The sequence below is a fragment of the Candoia aspera genome, chromosome 3, assembly GCF_035149785.1.
Source record: "Candoia aspera isolate rCanAsp1 chromosome 3, rCanAsp1.hap2, whole genome shotgun sequence".
Lineage (NCBI taxonomy): Eukaryota > Metazoa > Chordata > Lepidosauria > Squamata > Boidae > Candoia > Candoia aspera.
In genome coordinates, this window is record NC_086155.1 from 69,207,438 (window position 1) to 69,221,631 (window position 14,194).

The 14,194-nt window shown below is 38.6% G+C and overlaps 1 protein-coding gene across 1 annotated transcript in view; it reads right to left on the reverse strand.

The window, feature by feature from the left end:
- The window catches only part of DOCK7 (dedicator of cytokinesis 7), a 149,851-nt gene that overhangs the window by 108,398 nt on the left and 27,259 nt on the right, over positions 1-14,194 (reverse strand). Inside the window, exons 3-8 of the mRNA XM_063298047.1 lie at positions 9,946-10,121; positions 9,377-9,445; positions 5,904-6,033; positions 5,531-5,743; positions 4,062-4,147; positions 439-505 (exon numbers count right to left, since the gene is read on the reverse strand). Of these exons, the coding sequence (XP_063154117.1) occupies positions 439-505; positions 4,062-4,147; positions 5,531-5,743; positions 5,904-6,033; positions 9,377-9,445; positions 9,946-10,121 (741 nt within the window). The remainder of the gene's footprint in view (positions 1-438; positions 506-4,061; positions 4,148-5,530; positions 5,744-5,903; positions 6,034-9,376; positions 9,446-9,945; positions 10,122-14,194) is intronic.

Here is a 14,194-nt window from a genome sequence, read left to right on the forward strand (position 1 = left end):
TCTTTGCTCTAAGGAAAAATGAAGCAGAACAAAAGGTGATCTTCTACAACCTCCTGAACATGTTGATGCAAGAAAGCTGACATGGCAACTACCCCTTCTTTTGACTGGCTGCATTATTAAAACTAGCAGTGATCCCGGATTGATGCTGGGCAAATACGGACTTTTGGATTGAGACTACAAATGTCTCTGAACACCTGCAGTTCATACATTTGACAGAGTCACTTTTGAAACAGGCTGGCCTACTATACAGTGATTTTTCCATCATTCCCCATATGTTTTACCTTTTCCACTTCTGAATTTGCCAGTGTAATTCTTGTACCATGAGGGCAAGCAAAGTAAAGACAACGTTACAAATGCTGAGCACAGAGGCCCTACTATCCCAGATACTGTACTGAATTCAATTCAAGTTCCACCCGGAGCAAGTAAGCCTCAACTTACCTTCTTCTTTTCTTTAACATCATATAATGCCAAACTCGCAAAAATGGGCTCTATTTCAATTTCAAACCTTCAAAGAAAAGAAAAGATAAATTACAACCAAAGAGTAGCAACTTTATTTTACTCCATTATATGAACTCCATAGGAACACAGAGAGGCACAGGACGGGGATCATGACGGATTATAGTGGTTCTATTCCTATGACTTTAACAGAGGTCTAACACCCATAGCATTGCTTAAGCATTCAAGTACATCAAGATATTCCATCCAGATACCTAGTAGCCAAACAAAAGCAAGGACAGTAAGACACCACTATCCAGGTATGGAATAAGACAATATCAAACATCTCTGAATGCTTCTTTATATACCTAAAGTCCCCTCAATATGTCAAGCCAATAAAAAGAAAGGGAGGTATGCAAGGGCACAATCTTCCACAATCTGGTTGTGTAACTGCACAGTCTTCCACACTCTGGTCTTTCCTACTGGATTAGACCAACTTCTGCATAATCCCTAACACAGCCTGTAAACAATGCTATACTGTGTGTGTGTGTATACACATACATACATATACATACATACACACACACACACACACACGACTGATCCCTATGAATTTGAAAGACATTTCCACATTTATTTATTTTATTTTTATTTATCTATCTAATTTATCCCCACCCATCTCTTCCCGTCGGGGGACTCTGGGCGGTTGCCCAAAACAGAACCTTCATCTTGTGAAGAGAAGTTGGCTGAGAGAAAGGGAGTGGTTCAAACTCACCGGGCTGGATTCTGTGCCCAAGGCAGGACTAGAACCCAGGTTCCCCCGCTCCTAGTCCAAAGCCTCCAAGCTGGCTCTTAGACTCTGTTTCCTATCCAGTGTCAGACGTCTGGTGCATGTACCACTGGTGGAGAATCATCACCCTAAGAACTTGAGAGGAGGGTTCTGACATTGCTTAGAAACTCATTTAATTATTAAGACAGTCTGGGGAGATTTTCCAGCATGTGTCAAAAACACCAGAGTACAGTACTATATTGTGATTGCCGGCAAGTGAGCCGTTTTCCTGAAACTTACAATGCACCCATGATTTCATCTTTTACATGCCTGTTAAGGATATACTGTTATATGCGGTGATGCAGATGGTTTTGGTTTCATGTTTTAAATTGAATGTGCTATTTTTATACTCTTTTATACTATCCTTTGCATTTTATATTTTATAGATTGTACACCACTTCAATTTGTAGTATATGCAAAGTGTTATAGCGATATACAAAAAAGTATGTACATGTATATACACACACCACAGCTTTTCCTCTGGACTCCTCCCTTTTTATCCTTATAACTATTACTCTGTGAATTAAATTGGGTTGAGATAATAACCAGCCCAAAGTTGTCCAACGAGATCCATGGCCAAAGAGAGATGTGGAGCAGAATCTTCTGGTCTCTATTGAACATCTTAACCACTAAGATGTTTGATAGGATGCTTTGGATGCATCCTTAAAGTTCCTAAAGTCGTCACCAATAATTTTAATTACTGTAATTTGTCCTTTGAGACACTTAACAAAGTTCTGATTACTTCTGGAACCCCACTACAAAATAGTCAGGAAGTCTTTATATTACTTTCTGGGATCTTACAGAAACAGAGCTTAGCAAAGGGCCAATTTATATAGTAATTCATTGCAAGTATACTACTTCATGCTGTAGGGTCTTATGGAACACTGTAACTGAAAAGAGCTCAGAATTATCTGGATTAGTGCCAGGACTTAAAATGATTTCCCTCTAGGAGATAAGTCCCACTTACATCTCAGTTTCAAAAGCTCTAGTAACTGGCACTCCCTAACAAGAAATGTTGACAGAACTGAGGACAGACAAGATGAATAAAGTCATGTGGAAAATCAGTTTTGTGCTTTATTTCTCTAAGGGAATAGCAGTAAAATTTTACCTCATGTTATTAGAGAAGAGTTATAGGCAATGAACCAACTACAGGTAACCCTCTATTCTCGAGCTCCACTTCATTAAACTTGTTTAACAAGTTTCTCGGCTCCCTGGTGAATGCTTTGCTAGCTACCTCAAGGCTCAGAGTTTAAAGAGACAGTTTTGGCTTCTGAACCTCAGTTTGCCTTAAAGTGGTACCTTTTAGAGGCAATGGATTGCAACTTCCACAATTCCCCACCAGCATGGGAATTAGACTTGCCGGATGAGCATCGTGGGAGCTCATGTCTAACCCATCTGGTGACCACCATGTTGGGGAAGGTGATCTATGCCAATTAGTAAATTCTATGTATTAGTTATATATTCTAGGCTTCCATTCACCATCCCTAAATCTCTGTCCCATTCAGTTCATTGCACAGTTTGATTTCTAATATTATGGGAAAGTAAGAAGTTCTATTTTCTCCATGCACACTTTCATAAATGTCCATCATGTACTCTTACTTTCTACTAATTAAGAAGCTCTTATATTTCAGCCTATGTTTTCTTCAAAAGAAATACATTCCAGCTTCTCTTTATTTTTGGGGGGGGCATACAAGTAATTGCAATTGAGGTGCATATCATTCATTCTTGTAGTGGTTGTGAATGTGAAACATTCAGACAGTTCATTCTCCTTGGCTGCACTCAATTGCTGTTTAATTGCTTCTCACTATTTAAATGCTACTTGATGTTGGAGAATGTGTAAATCATACATCTGTGTCAAGCCATTGTTACAGTTTTTGGAAGTTTCCAGGCAGAACACATGTAAGACTTTTAAAAGTTCATTTAAAGATCTAAAGGACGCAGTGCGTCTGGTCATCCAATACATTCAGATGGATAAATTCTATCAATTAACCTGGGTCATTAGCTAAGCAGAATAGAAAACCCAGTTGAAAACAAATAGATTGAAGGTACAAATGACTGCAGAACTGTGATTGAAAGACATGGATACCTTTGATGATTATTCATTGCTTGGGAGAGTCTGGTTGTCTAGTTAATTTTAAACCATTTTCTACTTCTAAGAGGGATTTTTTTGTTTTTTTGTTTTTTCTTTCTGTTATACTTCAGTAACTGCCTCAATCCCCAGTTTTGTTCCCCACTGCTTCCCTTTTTCTTCCCTATCCAGAGCAGCTACACCTTCCTCCTTTTTCTTTCTTTTTTGCTGTTTCTTTTGGGAGGAAGGAGGGGATGTGTTTATGTCTCTGTGTGTATACAATTCTGTATTATTGAGTGCAAGAGTAGTCTTTGTGTATGGGACAGAATGGTTGAGATATGCAGGGAGGATCAATTAATTTTATAATGGGCTTATTCAAAAGAATATTCATTTTCATCGGGTGGTATTCATTTAATTCATATCTATTCATTTATTTTGTTTCTGGGCCTGCCTTTTTGGGGGGGAGAGTGTGGCTTCAGGCAGGTATAAACACACACCTATACACTTATACAAATGTACCACATGAACACATTTATTTCAGGGGAAACACTTCAGCTGGAGCTAGCAGCCTTAGTTTGGCAAGATAGGTACTGTGTATGTGTGTGTGTGTGTCTCCCACTCTTCCCTCCCCCCCCATCCCAATCATCTTAAGCTCAGGGTCACCTCCCATAAAGGGCAAAATATAAGCAGCCCTTCAAAACAAGTGAATCTGGCTGAGTTAATACTTACTTTAAAGACAAACACTTGACAAGAAGCCTTTGACCAAAGTGTTCTTTTGGGATTTCCGGAATGCCTAGCCTTTCGATGGGCTCCTCCTGGAATTGGGCACAAACCCAGTAAGGAATGCATGCACCGCTTCCATAAACAAAGAACACTATAATATCAAATGACTCAACAATTCACAATAGATTCCCACCCACCCCTTCCTAAGTCATAAATACAATTTAACTTCAAAATTGATCAACTTGTAGCATTTGTGGCAACTATAAATAATATTATGTAGAGACTTAATTCAGGATAGCAACTTCAGAACAGAGTAGAGGACTGTAAAGAAAATGTAGACCTGCCTGTGCAAGGCAATCTGGGTTACTCATGATGAAAACCTTCATGCTGCAAAGATGCCACCATTTGCCTCCTTAAGGCAAACAGGCAATGCAATCTGTTTCAAAGAAGAGCTGTGGGTCATTCTGCAGCCACCCCTGACACACACACAGGGTTTGGCATGAGTGGAGCACCACTGGAAAATCCTGTTCTGGGTACTTTACATGCCAGATGAAATTGCAGAGGAGGAAAGTGGAGCAGTAAGATCAAAGCAACTTGGCTGCTTCACTTCTCTCTGACAAACAAGAGGGTTGCATTGAAAGGCCCTTCAGTAGGGCCTTTGCTCAGAACTTGGTCAACCTAAGTACCTAAACCAGAGCTTTCCAAACTGTGTGTCGCAACACATTAGTGTGTCAGCTGCAGTGTGTAGGTGTGTTGCGCGGTTGAAGGATCATACAGGTACTGCACACACACAGTATGCATGATCAGGTCAAAACAGCTGATTCCATGTGACTTACGGTGACGCAGCTGCACCTGCAGTGTGTTAGTGTGTCACCAACATGGAAAGTTTGGAAAGCTCTGACCTAAACTAAATGCCATGGAAAGCAATGTCCAAAGGATTATATTTTCATTCCTCTGTTTCTTCAAGCAAAGTTGGTAGTAACTCCATAAAACAAACCAAGATAGTACTTGGCTAAATAGATGTTCTTTTATAGTTGGTAAAGGCTGCTGGCTATTGGCCAAGAACTACTACACCAAAACCTGCATGGTTTTGTGTATGGAATGTGCTGGAACAAGCAAACACTAGCATTCGTTTTAGAGCAGATGTCAGAACTTCAAGGCTGTGGGGAAGAGGAAGAGAACATATGGGCAATTCACAATATAGTTCTCTGTGTGTCAACTCAGAAATAACCCCTGCGGACTCATTTATAGAGAATTTATTCTCAGACAGCAAAGATAGGTCTTTATACAAGGTCTTTCCCTTGTCTGGGTTTTTGAATGTTTTTGGTTTGTTTGTGAAATTCACAGCTGTGCATATACCTAGTAAAAAGCAAATACTATCCTTCTACAAAAATGGCAAATATATGAACAAGATTTTGGTGCTTGCACTTATAGGAAGAACTAGTATGAACTAACCAGAGCTATCTGAACAATACCTCATCTGGTGCTGGATGCAATGCAAAAAGCTCCTTGTGTCTGTTGGATTTCCTTTGATCATCATTTTGATGGTCGATTTCTTCATTTGGTGTTCGGTCCAGAAGATTAGACAGCAAAGCATCAGGAAGGGAATTTTTCAGATCAAAAATACTACAGGCCCAGCTACCTCGTGGTGTATCATCTATTGACATTGACCGTCTTTTCAGATCATCCTAATGTTAAAGAAATCAAGTAGAAGAGAATATATATAGCTCAGGGTTGTACTCTTGGGTTCTTGTTGCTCTCTGAGCTTGGTTGTCATCTACAAGATTTTGCAAAATGAACAAAAAACCTTAACAAATAATTTTAATGAAGTAAACCAAGCAATAATACTTGTTCATCCTGGTAACTGTTGCCATCTGGAGCTTCATCAGACTCAAAGATCTGTTTGGGCAAGCCTTTTTGCCTCTCTTTTTGCTTGTCCAAGGTATTGGGATTGAATCCTGTCCCCAGTTTGTGATACCTATTCAAAAGCAAAGCAAAGCAAATTAAACTATGGCCTTGCCCCACCTCAAAAGAAAATAAGCACAAGTTATTGATTCTTGAAATCCCTTAATCCCTTCAGCAGAAATAATTTTCATAGTACGAATGACATTCATAGTAGCATATACAGTATCCCTTTTTATTAGAAGAAGCAACTGTATTTTCTATTTTTACACTGCTGTCTTCAGTCTAAGAAGGTTCAACTGTTTTCACTAAAGTACATTTACAATTATAATCCTCAAAGTCAATTTGTACAATTCCTTTGTTGCAATAAGCAATTACTGCTAACAATCATAAGTTGCTCCAACGAAGTATAATCACAGTTGTTTGATTCTGGAACATCTGGATTACATAAGATATTTATAAATGTTCACCAATTAATCCCAGTAAATTATGATACTAAAGTCATCTGAGGGGAGGGGACAAGTAATTTATTGCAGCTTTTAGGTCTTCTTGACTGCTATAGCAATTTGATATTTTGAGTTCTTTTACACAATGTATTCTGATTTTAATAGAGATTTAGAATTCCACATTCTCTTCTACAAGCAGAGAATACTTTCCATAGTCATACAGAATCTAGTTAATACATGTAATATATCCCTTGAAATAACAGAAAGAAAGGTGTCCTCAAAATTATCATATCTAGTGCATTCAACTAGAGTGCAATTAGCATAAAAATATAAATTTCTTCAGCACAAATCAGCTGAAGAAATAATATATGCTCATAAGAAATTCCATTGTGCTGTTTCAGTTCCAAACACTTAGCTCTTATTGTTTCTGTGCTGGTTCTATCTATCCTCCTCCACCAGTCTTTGAATTTCAATGCCTATAATTCCCTTTATTTAAAGGAAAAATTATCTCTAGCATCTCCATTCTGAATGCAAATGCATAAAGAACACAAAAAATCTTGAAAGTGAAACCAGACACAATACCCTTAACAAGGAGAATTGCCAAATGGAATAGATGGCTTCAAAAAGTGCCAATATATTAACATGTTTAAGATTATATTTGATCATTTCCCTTTTAAATTTCAAGCTCATAGGATTCACACTGGGCACTCTCTCCAGAGAACACTGAAGGTATACAATAAAAATAATTCATATTCTATATGTAGGAGAAACAGAACTGCAGCCAAAAACATAAGCTCTCATGATTCTCTCTGGCCATAATGTGTTCTTAGGAACTATGTAACATGGCAACATAATACTGTGCATTTCTTTCTTTCTACTCTGTCCATGTAGCAGCCTGCATGACTACTGATAACCTACAAAGTAGAAATAATCTCATGATACCATACAACGTAGTTCTGTTACTATACAGCAGGGTAGGCACCCTGAAGCTCTTGTAAGGTTCTGAATTCCTGTTCCTGTGAGCTTTGTCAGCATGGCCAACAGGCAAGGTTTATTGTTGCCAAGTTCAAATATTTGGAATGCCCAGGTTAATTACTTCAAGGGGAAGGGAGAAGGAATTCAGCCTGGAATTTGCTGCTGTTTTGGAAGAAATGCCATTGTTCATACCTAACTCTACCTCAAAAGCATGCCTCTATGGAACAGTGCTTCCATCAATCCCCAAAGAGACTAAAGTAACTATTTAGAAGTGGAGTTATTTCATATAATTTTAAGTACTTTAAGTAAGAGGCAGTCTTTGGCAATTTCAGACAGATCTGCCATTCAGCAAATGCTAAAATGTGGATCCCATTTATTTACTTTTTCCTACTATATGCATTCTTCTTTCTCTGGATCCTCTTTTCCATTACACACTTCTTTTATCCACTCTTTCAACTTGTCCTTTTAAAAAATCCTAAACCAAAAAGGAAGATAAAGGAAAAGAAACTAGGAGGGATGCTACTGATATTAGTCGCTTTAGACTCAGGCATAAATGGCATTTGAACAGACCTGCTAGCAGCAACAGCCATCTGTGCTGTGCGGCATACCTACTCCCAAATGAGCAACTGGAACAGCAGGAATACTGTTTGAGGTGCCCATATGAAGCTTTTATTTTAAACTGCCCAGAGTCCCTCCTTGTGAGGGAGATGGGCGGTGATAGAATTTGATAAATAAATAAATTAAGCCTCTCTACAGCGTACAGAAGTGTGTGGTATATTTCATGCCAGTTAAGACCCACACCAAATCCAGCCTTGTCTTCCTAGTACTGCAACAAGGCTTGAAAGAAGGTTCCTCTGAGGACAATGGCATGCTCTTCCTGAAAAGCCAAATTGCTGCCTGTGAGGGAGGCCAGCTGGGGAGGTCCCAAGGGCCATAGCTTGCCCAGCCCTGATCCAGGGGGATGTTCCCACAAGCTCATGTACGTGCTTTTTTGTCCTCTGGCAGGAATCCTTGGGAAGTATGGAGAACACTGGAAGTTTTCACCTCCACGTTTGATTAATAACAGTTTGCTGCACCATCAGTATACTGTTTATTTAATTCTTTAAACTATTTCAGACCCATCTACAAGGACAAAAGTGTAAACAAACCAACCTGAGACTGTGATTTACAGAAATGATTTGGGTAAACTAAAATATTAACATACGTCTGGATTCATATGCCCTGATAAGCTGTTATTAATGAAAAGGAAAAGCAACAGCTTATGAATTCCTGTTCCAACTGGCATGAATGCACAATTCCAGAAGAAGGGCAGACTCATTCACAACTGACTAAACTGAGCGTGACATACAAATATAGCGATAGAAGCATGGAAGCTTCTTGGTTTCCACCTCATCTTCTCCTTCCCCCAACTTTTCTTGTGTTTTGGGTTTTTCTTTCTGTTCTTATAAGAAAATGCAAAATGCAAGTTCACAAATGTTCCTGAAGGAGAGCAAACAGGAGATTTCTTACGTTCTCACAGACCAAGATCTCTTCCTAACACTACTTATTTCTCTGAAAGCAACTTCAAATGGTCTCTCTTCTTGCCCGTTCTTTTTTACTTGCTTCCTATAACATACTCAACTAAAAGGAAGAGAACCCTAAATTTAAGATGGGCCCCATTCTTCTAAAGGAAAGATCAGAGAGAAAAAAAAACCTGTCTGTTTCCATTATCATGATCTCAGCAAATCCATTTAAAGGTAAATTATTTGGGGAAAGTCGTTTTCCTGCCAGATAAATATAGTAAGTAATCCACACCACAGAGCAGCATGACCACACACACACACACACGGAGGAATGGATATATACTATCCTTATAGAAAGTTAATTTTTCATTACTGAGAACGATCATTAGTGATGGGTGCCTGATAGTGTTCTGAAAGTACCACTCCATATTCATAGATAATGCCAACTGCTTATATGCCCTTGCACAATTGTGTTTATTTAAATACAAATACTTACTTTCTGTTCACAATAGCCCAGTCTTCTGTATAACTCCTTACACAGTCCCTCACATGGGGGTCCATTTCACTGCAAGGAAAGAGATGAAACAAGGAAGATGTATGATTTTTTTTCCCAAACCACAAAGATCCCCAAAATCCCATTTCTAGTTGGGCCAACAAATCTAACATCAAACATGCAAACATTTATCTTTTTTTAATTCAATGTATGTCCCACCTTCCAACTGTACTGAGTCTTCAGGGCACCTAACAACTTAAAACAAACATTTTCAAATTAAAAAAAAATACTACTAACTATTAGTTGTATGCCTCCCTTTCCTTTATTTGAAATTTACTAAAGTATAACAGTAGAGAAGAAGGGCAAAACAGTTCTGAATGGTTGCCAACAAAACTACATGGATATGTCAGTGAATTCTCCAGGAACTGAACTTGACCTTGAAAGAGAATTTTCAAACAAGCCAATGAGGAAAAAAGAAGTAAGAGAAGAGCTCCAACTCCTTTAACGTCTTTGGTTGGAGTAACATACATACTTGAGTATCTGTGCATGATCTAGGTATATTTTTCCCTTACCTTTCCTCTGGTACAGCTGATACCAATGTTCTGCATTCTCGAGGACTGTAGATAACTTCAATATCATCAGGAGGAAATTCAAACAAGTCTCTCATAGGACCAGAATCCACTGCAAGTGGATGTGTAAGAAGGTAATCTTCCAAATCCACTGGATCCACAGGCTCAGTAAGAGGCACCTATTAAAAATGAGAGAGAGAGAGAGAGAGAACAAAATGACCAGGTTCTGAATTTGTAGTATATAAGAAAGATCAGTATTTGTTTTTTCCCACTGCTTATTTGGTCTTTTCTGGCACCTAAGCATGGTATAGAATGGCCAGTTCCATTAGACATGAATATCTTTATACCAAAATCAAACATATTTTCAGTCAACTGCTAGATAACTGGGAGAAAAAACCCCAGATTTTTGATGTACCACATTTAACACCCTACCCTGCCAGCCTTACGGAGAACTCTGTCCTTGCAAACTTCAATCATCTTCTCCTAGGTACTGCTTTGGAGTGTTCTTTAAGTAGAAAAGGGAGTAAATTAATTTAAATATATATTTAAAGACATGATTAATAGACTAAATCAAATTCTTACAACCTGTTCTGAAGAGACGTAACACAGAAACCTTGCTGAAAATGATCCGATTTAGGCATGGTCAGTGTCTGGATGGAAGGTCACCTAACAATTCCATGTAAACTATATGAAATGTAGTCCCAGAGTGTCTACATAATGCTAGTTCAAGTTTCCCAACCTGGTGCCCATCCAATGCATCAGACGTCAACTCCCCAAATCCCCCACATAATTTAGCTGAAGATTTTTAGATGCAGAAGTTCAATACATCTGGAAGGCACTGGAGTGGTATAGGTTGATTTATATAGATACTCTATTTCTGAGCCATATCACTTTTTATTACACTACAAGCTTTGGCATCAAGGTGACTCTGGAGACAGATGTTTCCACCCTGAAGCAAAACCAAGTCATGAAACCTGAGAAGTGCTTAGCTGCAATGTCAGGTTAAAGTCACGCCTCTGAGGAAGCACCTCTACTATTTAAAACTAATTTCAAATGCAAAACAAAGCCTGTGATCTGACTTTTCTTCTGGAAAAAAAAAGGCTTTTTACAACCTTCAGGCAAGGTTGTTCAGATCAGCAAGATAAATATGAGCAGATACTGCAAAAAGGTCCAAAAAGTCTTGTAATGCCCGACATATTTCAGGTTTCCCTCCCTTTATGCAAATTTGCTGTTATGTGAATGATTATTTTCATCCCAGAATTTGCTTTAAGCGAAGAAAATCTGCTATTACACAATTTGAGCCAACATAGTCAGTTTGCACCAATGGTTTGAAAACGTGCCAAGACTTCTTCCCACCAAAACCACTTGAACATTTTCTCACCAACCCTGCTTTTTGCCTTCACTCGTGCATTTAATATTCAGTTGCACAATTGTTCTAACTGTGCATCCTGTCTCTCACTCACTTTCCTACTACTATTGTCACTATAAGGTCAAACCAGCATCAACCTCTTGTCCAACCCCTTTACCCAAAATGAAAAGAAAAAGGATCTCTACCCTGAGAAATAAAGTTGGGCATATCGTATCGTGCCAAAGCTAATAAAATTCATAGTGTGATGATGCGTTCTCCTCTTTGTCTTCCTCAATAACCATGTGCATTAAAAATGCAGCTGGAGAAAATATGGAGAAAATGCTTTCATTGTATATAGAACGTGGGGCAAGGAAGAAAACATGTCTGAGTAACATAGTGCTGAAGAATAAAAAATTTTGAGCACGTTTATCAATGCGTTTGGCTTACAAATGCATCTGACACCATATCTCTTTTTCCCCCCACCGGTTCTGTGTCTTGATATATGCAAATTCGCTTCATACAAGGTTTTGGGGGAACATAACCCTGGCATAAAACAAGGGCAGCCTTTTGTATGAAGAATACAGACAACTCAGCTACAGGCAAGCTGCAGTGGTGGCAGATGGCGATCCTTAAACCTAGACTGCTAAAGAGAATCACCTGAAATTAAAAAGGAAGAGCTGATTATACAATATATAAAGTTTGCCCTAATGAGTCAGGACTTGAACCCAGGCCCAAATGGCATGATTTTCCCAATTTGTACCTCTGTTTTGTTTATGTGAATCTGAGCTAATGTGAAAGATGCTGAAAAAGATAAAAGTATTGGTCTTTATAAAACTCTTACCCATTAACACAACCTTGCAACGAAACAAAGATGTATCCCAAGAGGAATAGGCCATAATGCACCAGCATTGTGCATATATTCTTATCTGGGAGCTATTAGGCTGAGAAAGTCAGGGAAATTACTCAAAAGCAACGTTGCACACATTCTATTTATACCTATATAAAAATAGTTCGTAGTTCATCATGCAGTTTTTTTTGGCAGAGGACTATATGAATCAGCTACAAATGTAAACATTGAATTAATTCCTCAGCCCTTGAATCCCACTTAGATTTGCTTGAGCGTTCAGAGGAGGAATGAATGAATCACAGACTAGGATATGAGGCTGTAAAGATAGTAATATTGGCTAAACCTTTTCATCAGGGAAGTAGGAAATATACGGGGAACAGTAAGATTTCTATTTTAGATACAGAGAATGTGCCAATATTTCTATTCAAGGCATGTATGTCCTTAACTGATTAGGACGCAGAGTTGTCAGTCACAGAATCACAGAACTGTAGAGTGGGAAGGGGGTACAAAGGTCATCTAGTTCAGCCTTCTGCCATGTACAGATCTTACCACAATGCATAAACTTCATTCTGAGACAGCAATGCTCAGCATTTGTTAAGAAGTCACATCTTTGCTCCTATGTTTCTTCAGGTGACAATCATAGCACGAAGATGTAAACTAATATAAATACCAAACTAAGAAACCAATATTAACCTCACCCAGCTGTGTGGTAAGGAATATTGCCTATCAGCTGAATAAATAAGCAAAACATAAAGTCTAACCCTAACCACCCAGAGTCCCTCCTCAGGGGGGAGACAGAATTTGACAAATAAATAAATAAGCTTATTGGAGGAAAGATGGAGAGAGATTTGGAAGTCAACCTATCTCCTTTCTGGCTGAAACCAACAGTATAAGGAAGTGGTTCTTAAACTGTTTTACCCCTTTTCCAGATCTTGAATAATGTTATTACCCACCCACTCCGCTCCCAAAAACCCCAGATTCTGTTGTTTTACACAAGCATCTTTGCAGGGACAGACCCAAACTGGATCTTCTACTCACAAACATTGCAACTTGCTTCTTCACCCCCAGGATATGCCCAAATATGCCCCTTGGAAATAATTACCCCTAGTTTAAGAACCACTGTTATAAGGGATTTGTTGACATCCCCCTTCTGGTGAAGAGACAGACAGATCCTATTAAGAAAATAATAGTCAGACCTTCTCATCCATAACTGATTATCAAAGGATAGGAACTTCTCATATTCTTTTTTCAAAGGCAAATTGCAGAAAAGGGTAATACTTTTGTTTTAAAAATAGCTAGTTCACATAACTGAGAGAACAAGAACTAACTTGCAACAGGCAAGAATACCCTGAGTTAATTCTCTTTCACTGTTGTTGTTTTCTAATGCAGAAAGTTAAATTGACAAAATATGTTATATTTCTCCTTTTTTGGCGTCAGGGCCTACCCACTGCCATGTTTCATGTGCTAGGTGCAGGACAATCTGGCACCTAGAGAATATTGTGGTTTAGCATGCCACTACAACTATTCTGTCCCACTACAGGCCTGCAAAGAGCTGCGTACAAACCTCCTAATACTACACTGAAAGTCAACATATCTTGAATTTTACATGCCTTTTCTATGGCTAATCTGCATCCAAAGATTATATGAACATTATTTTAGAGATATGGGTGAGTATCTGGAATTTCAGATACTACATTCCTATCATCATCCCTCGCAAAGTTCAAGACGGAATTCATGGTTCTCTTCCCGGCTCTACTTTGTCCCCACAACAGCTTCCCCAGTAAAATACGAGATGCCTGGATACTGTGCCTGATCCAGAATCACCCAAGGAACTTCATGACCTAATGGAGATTTAAATCTGGGTCACTTCTATTTCTCCATATGCAGTAATATAATACTTCTTTATCATATGTGATATGGCCCACTCCCACAACAGTACAGACATCCTGGAAGAAGAGAAAAAATGCTGCAAAGCCAGTTTCAGCTTTACCAAAAGAAATCACAGTTTAAGTTTCATATTCCAACAAAACGAATTTTAAAAAAACTGTTTAAACAAA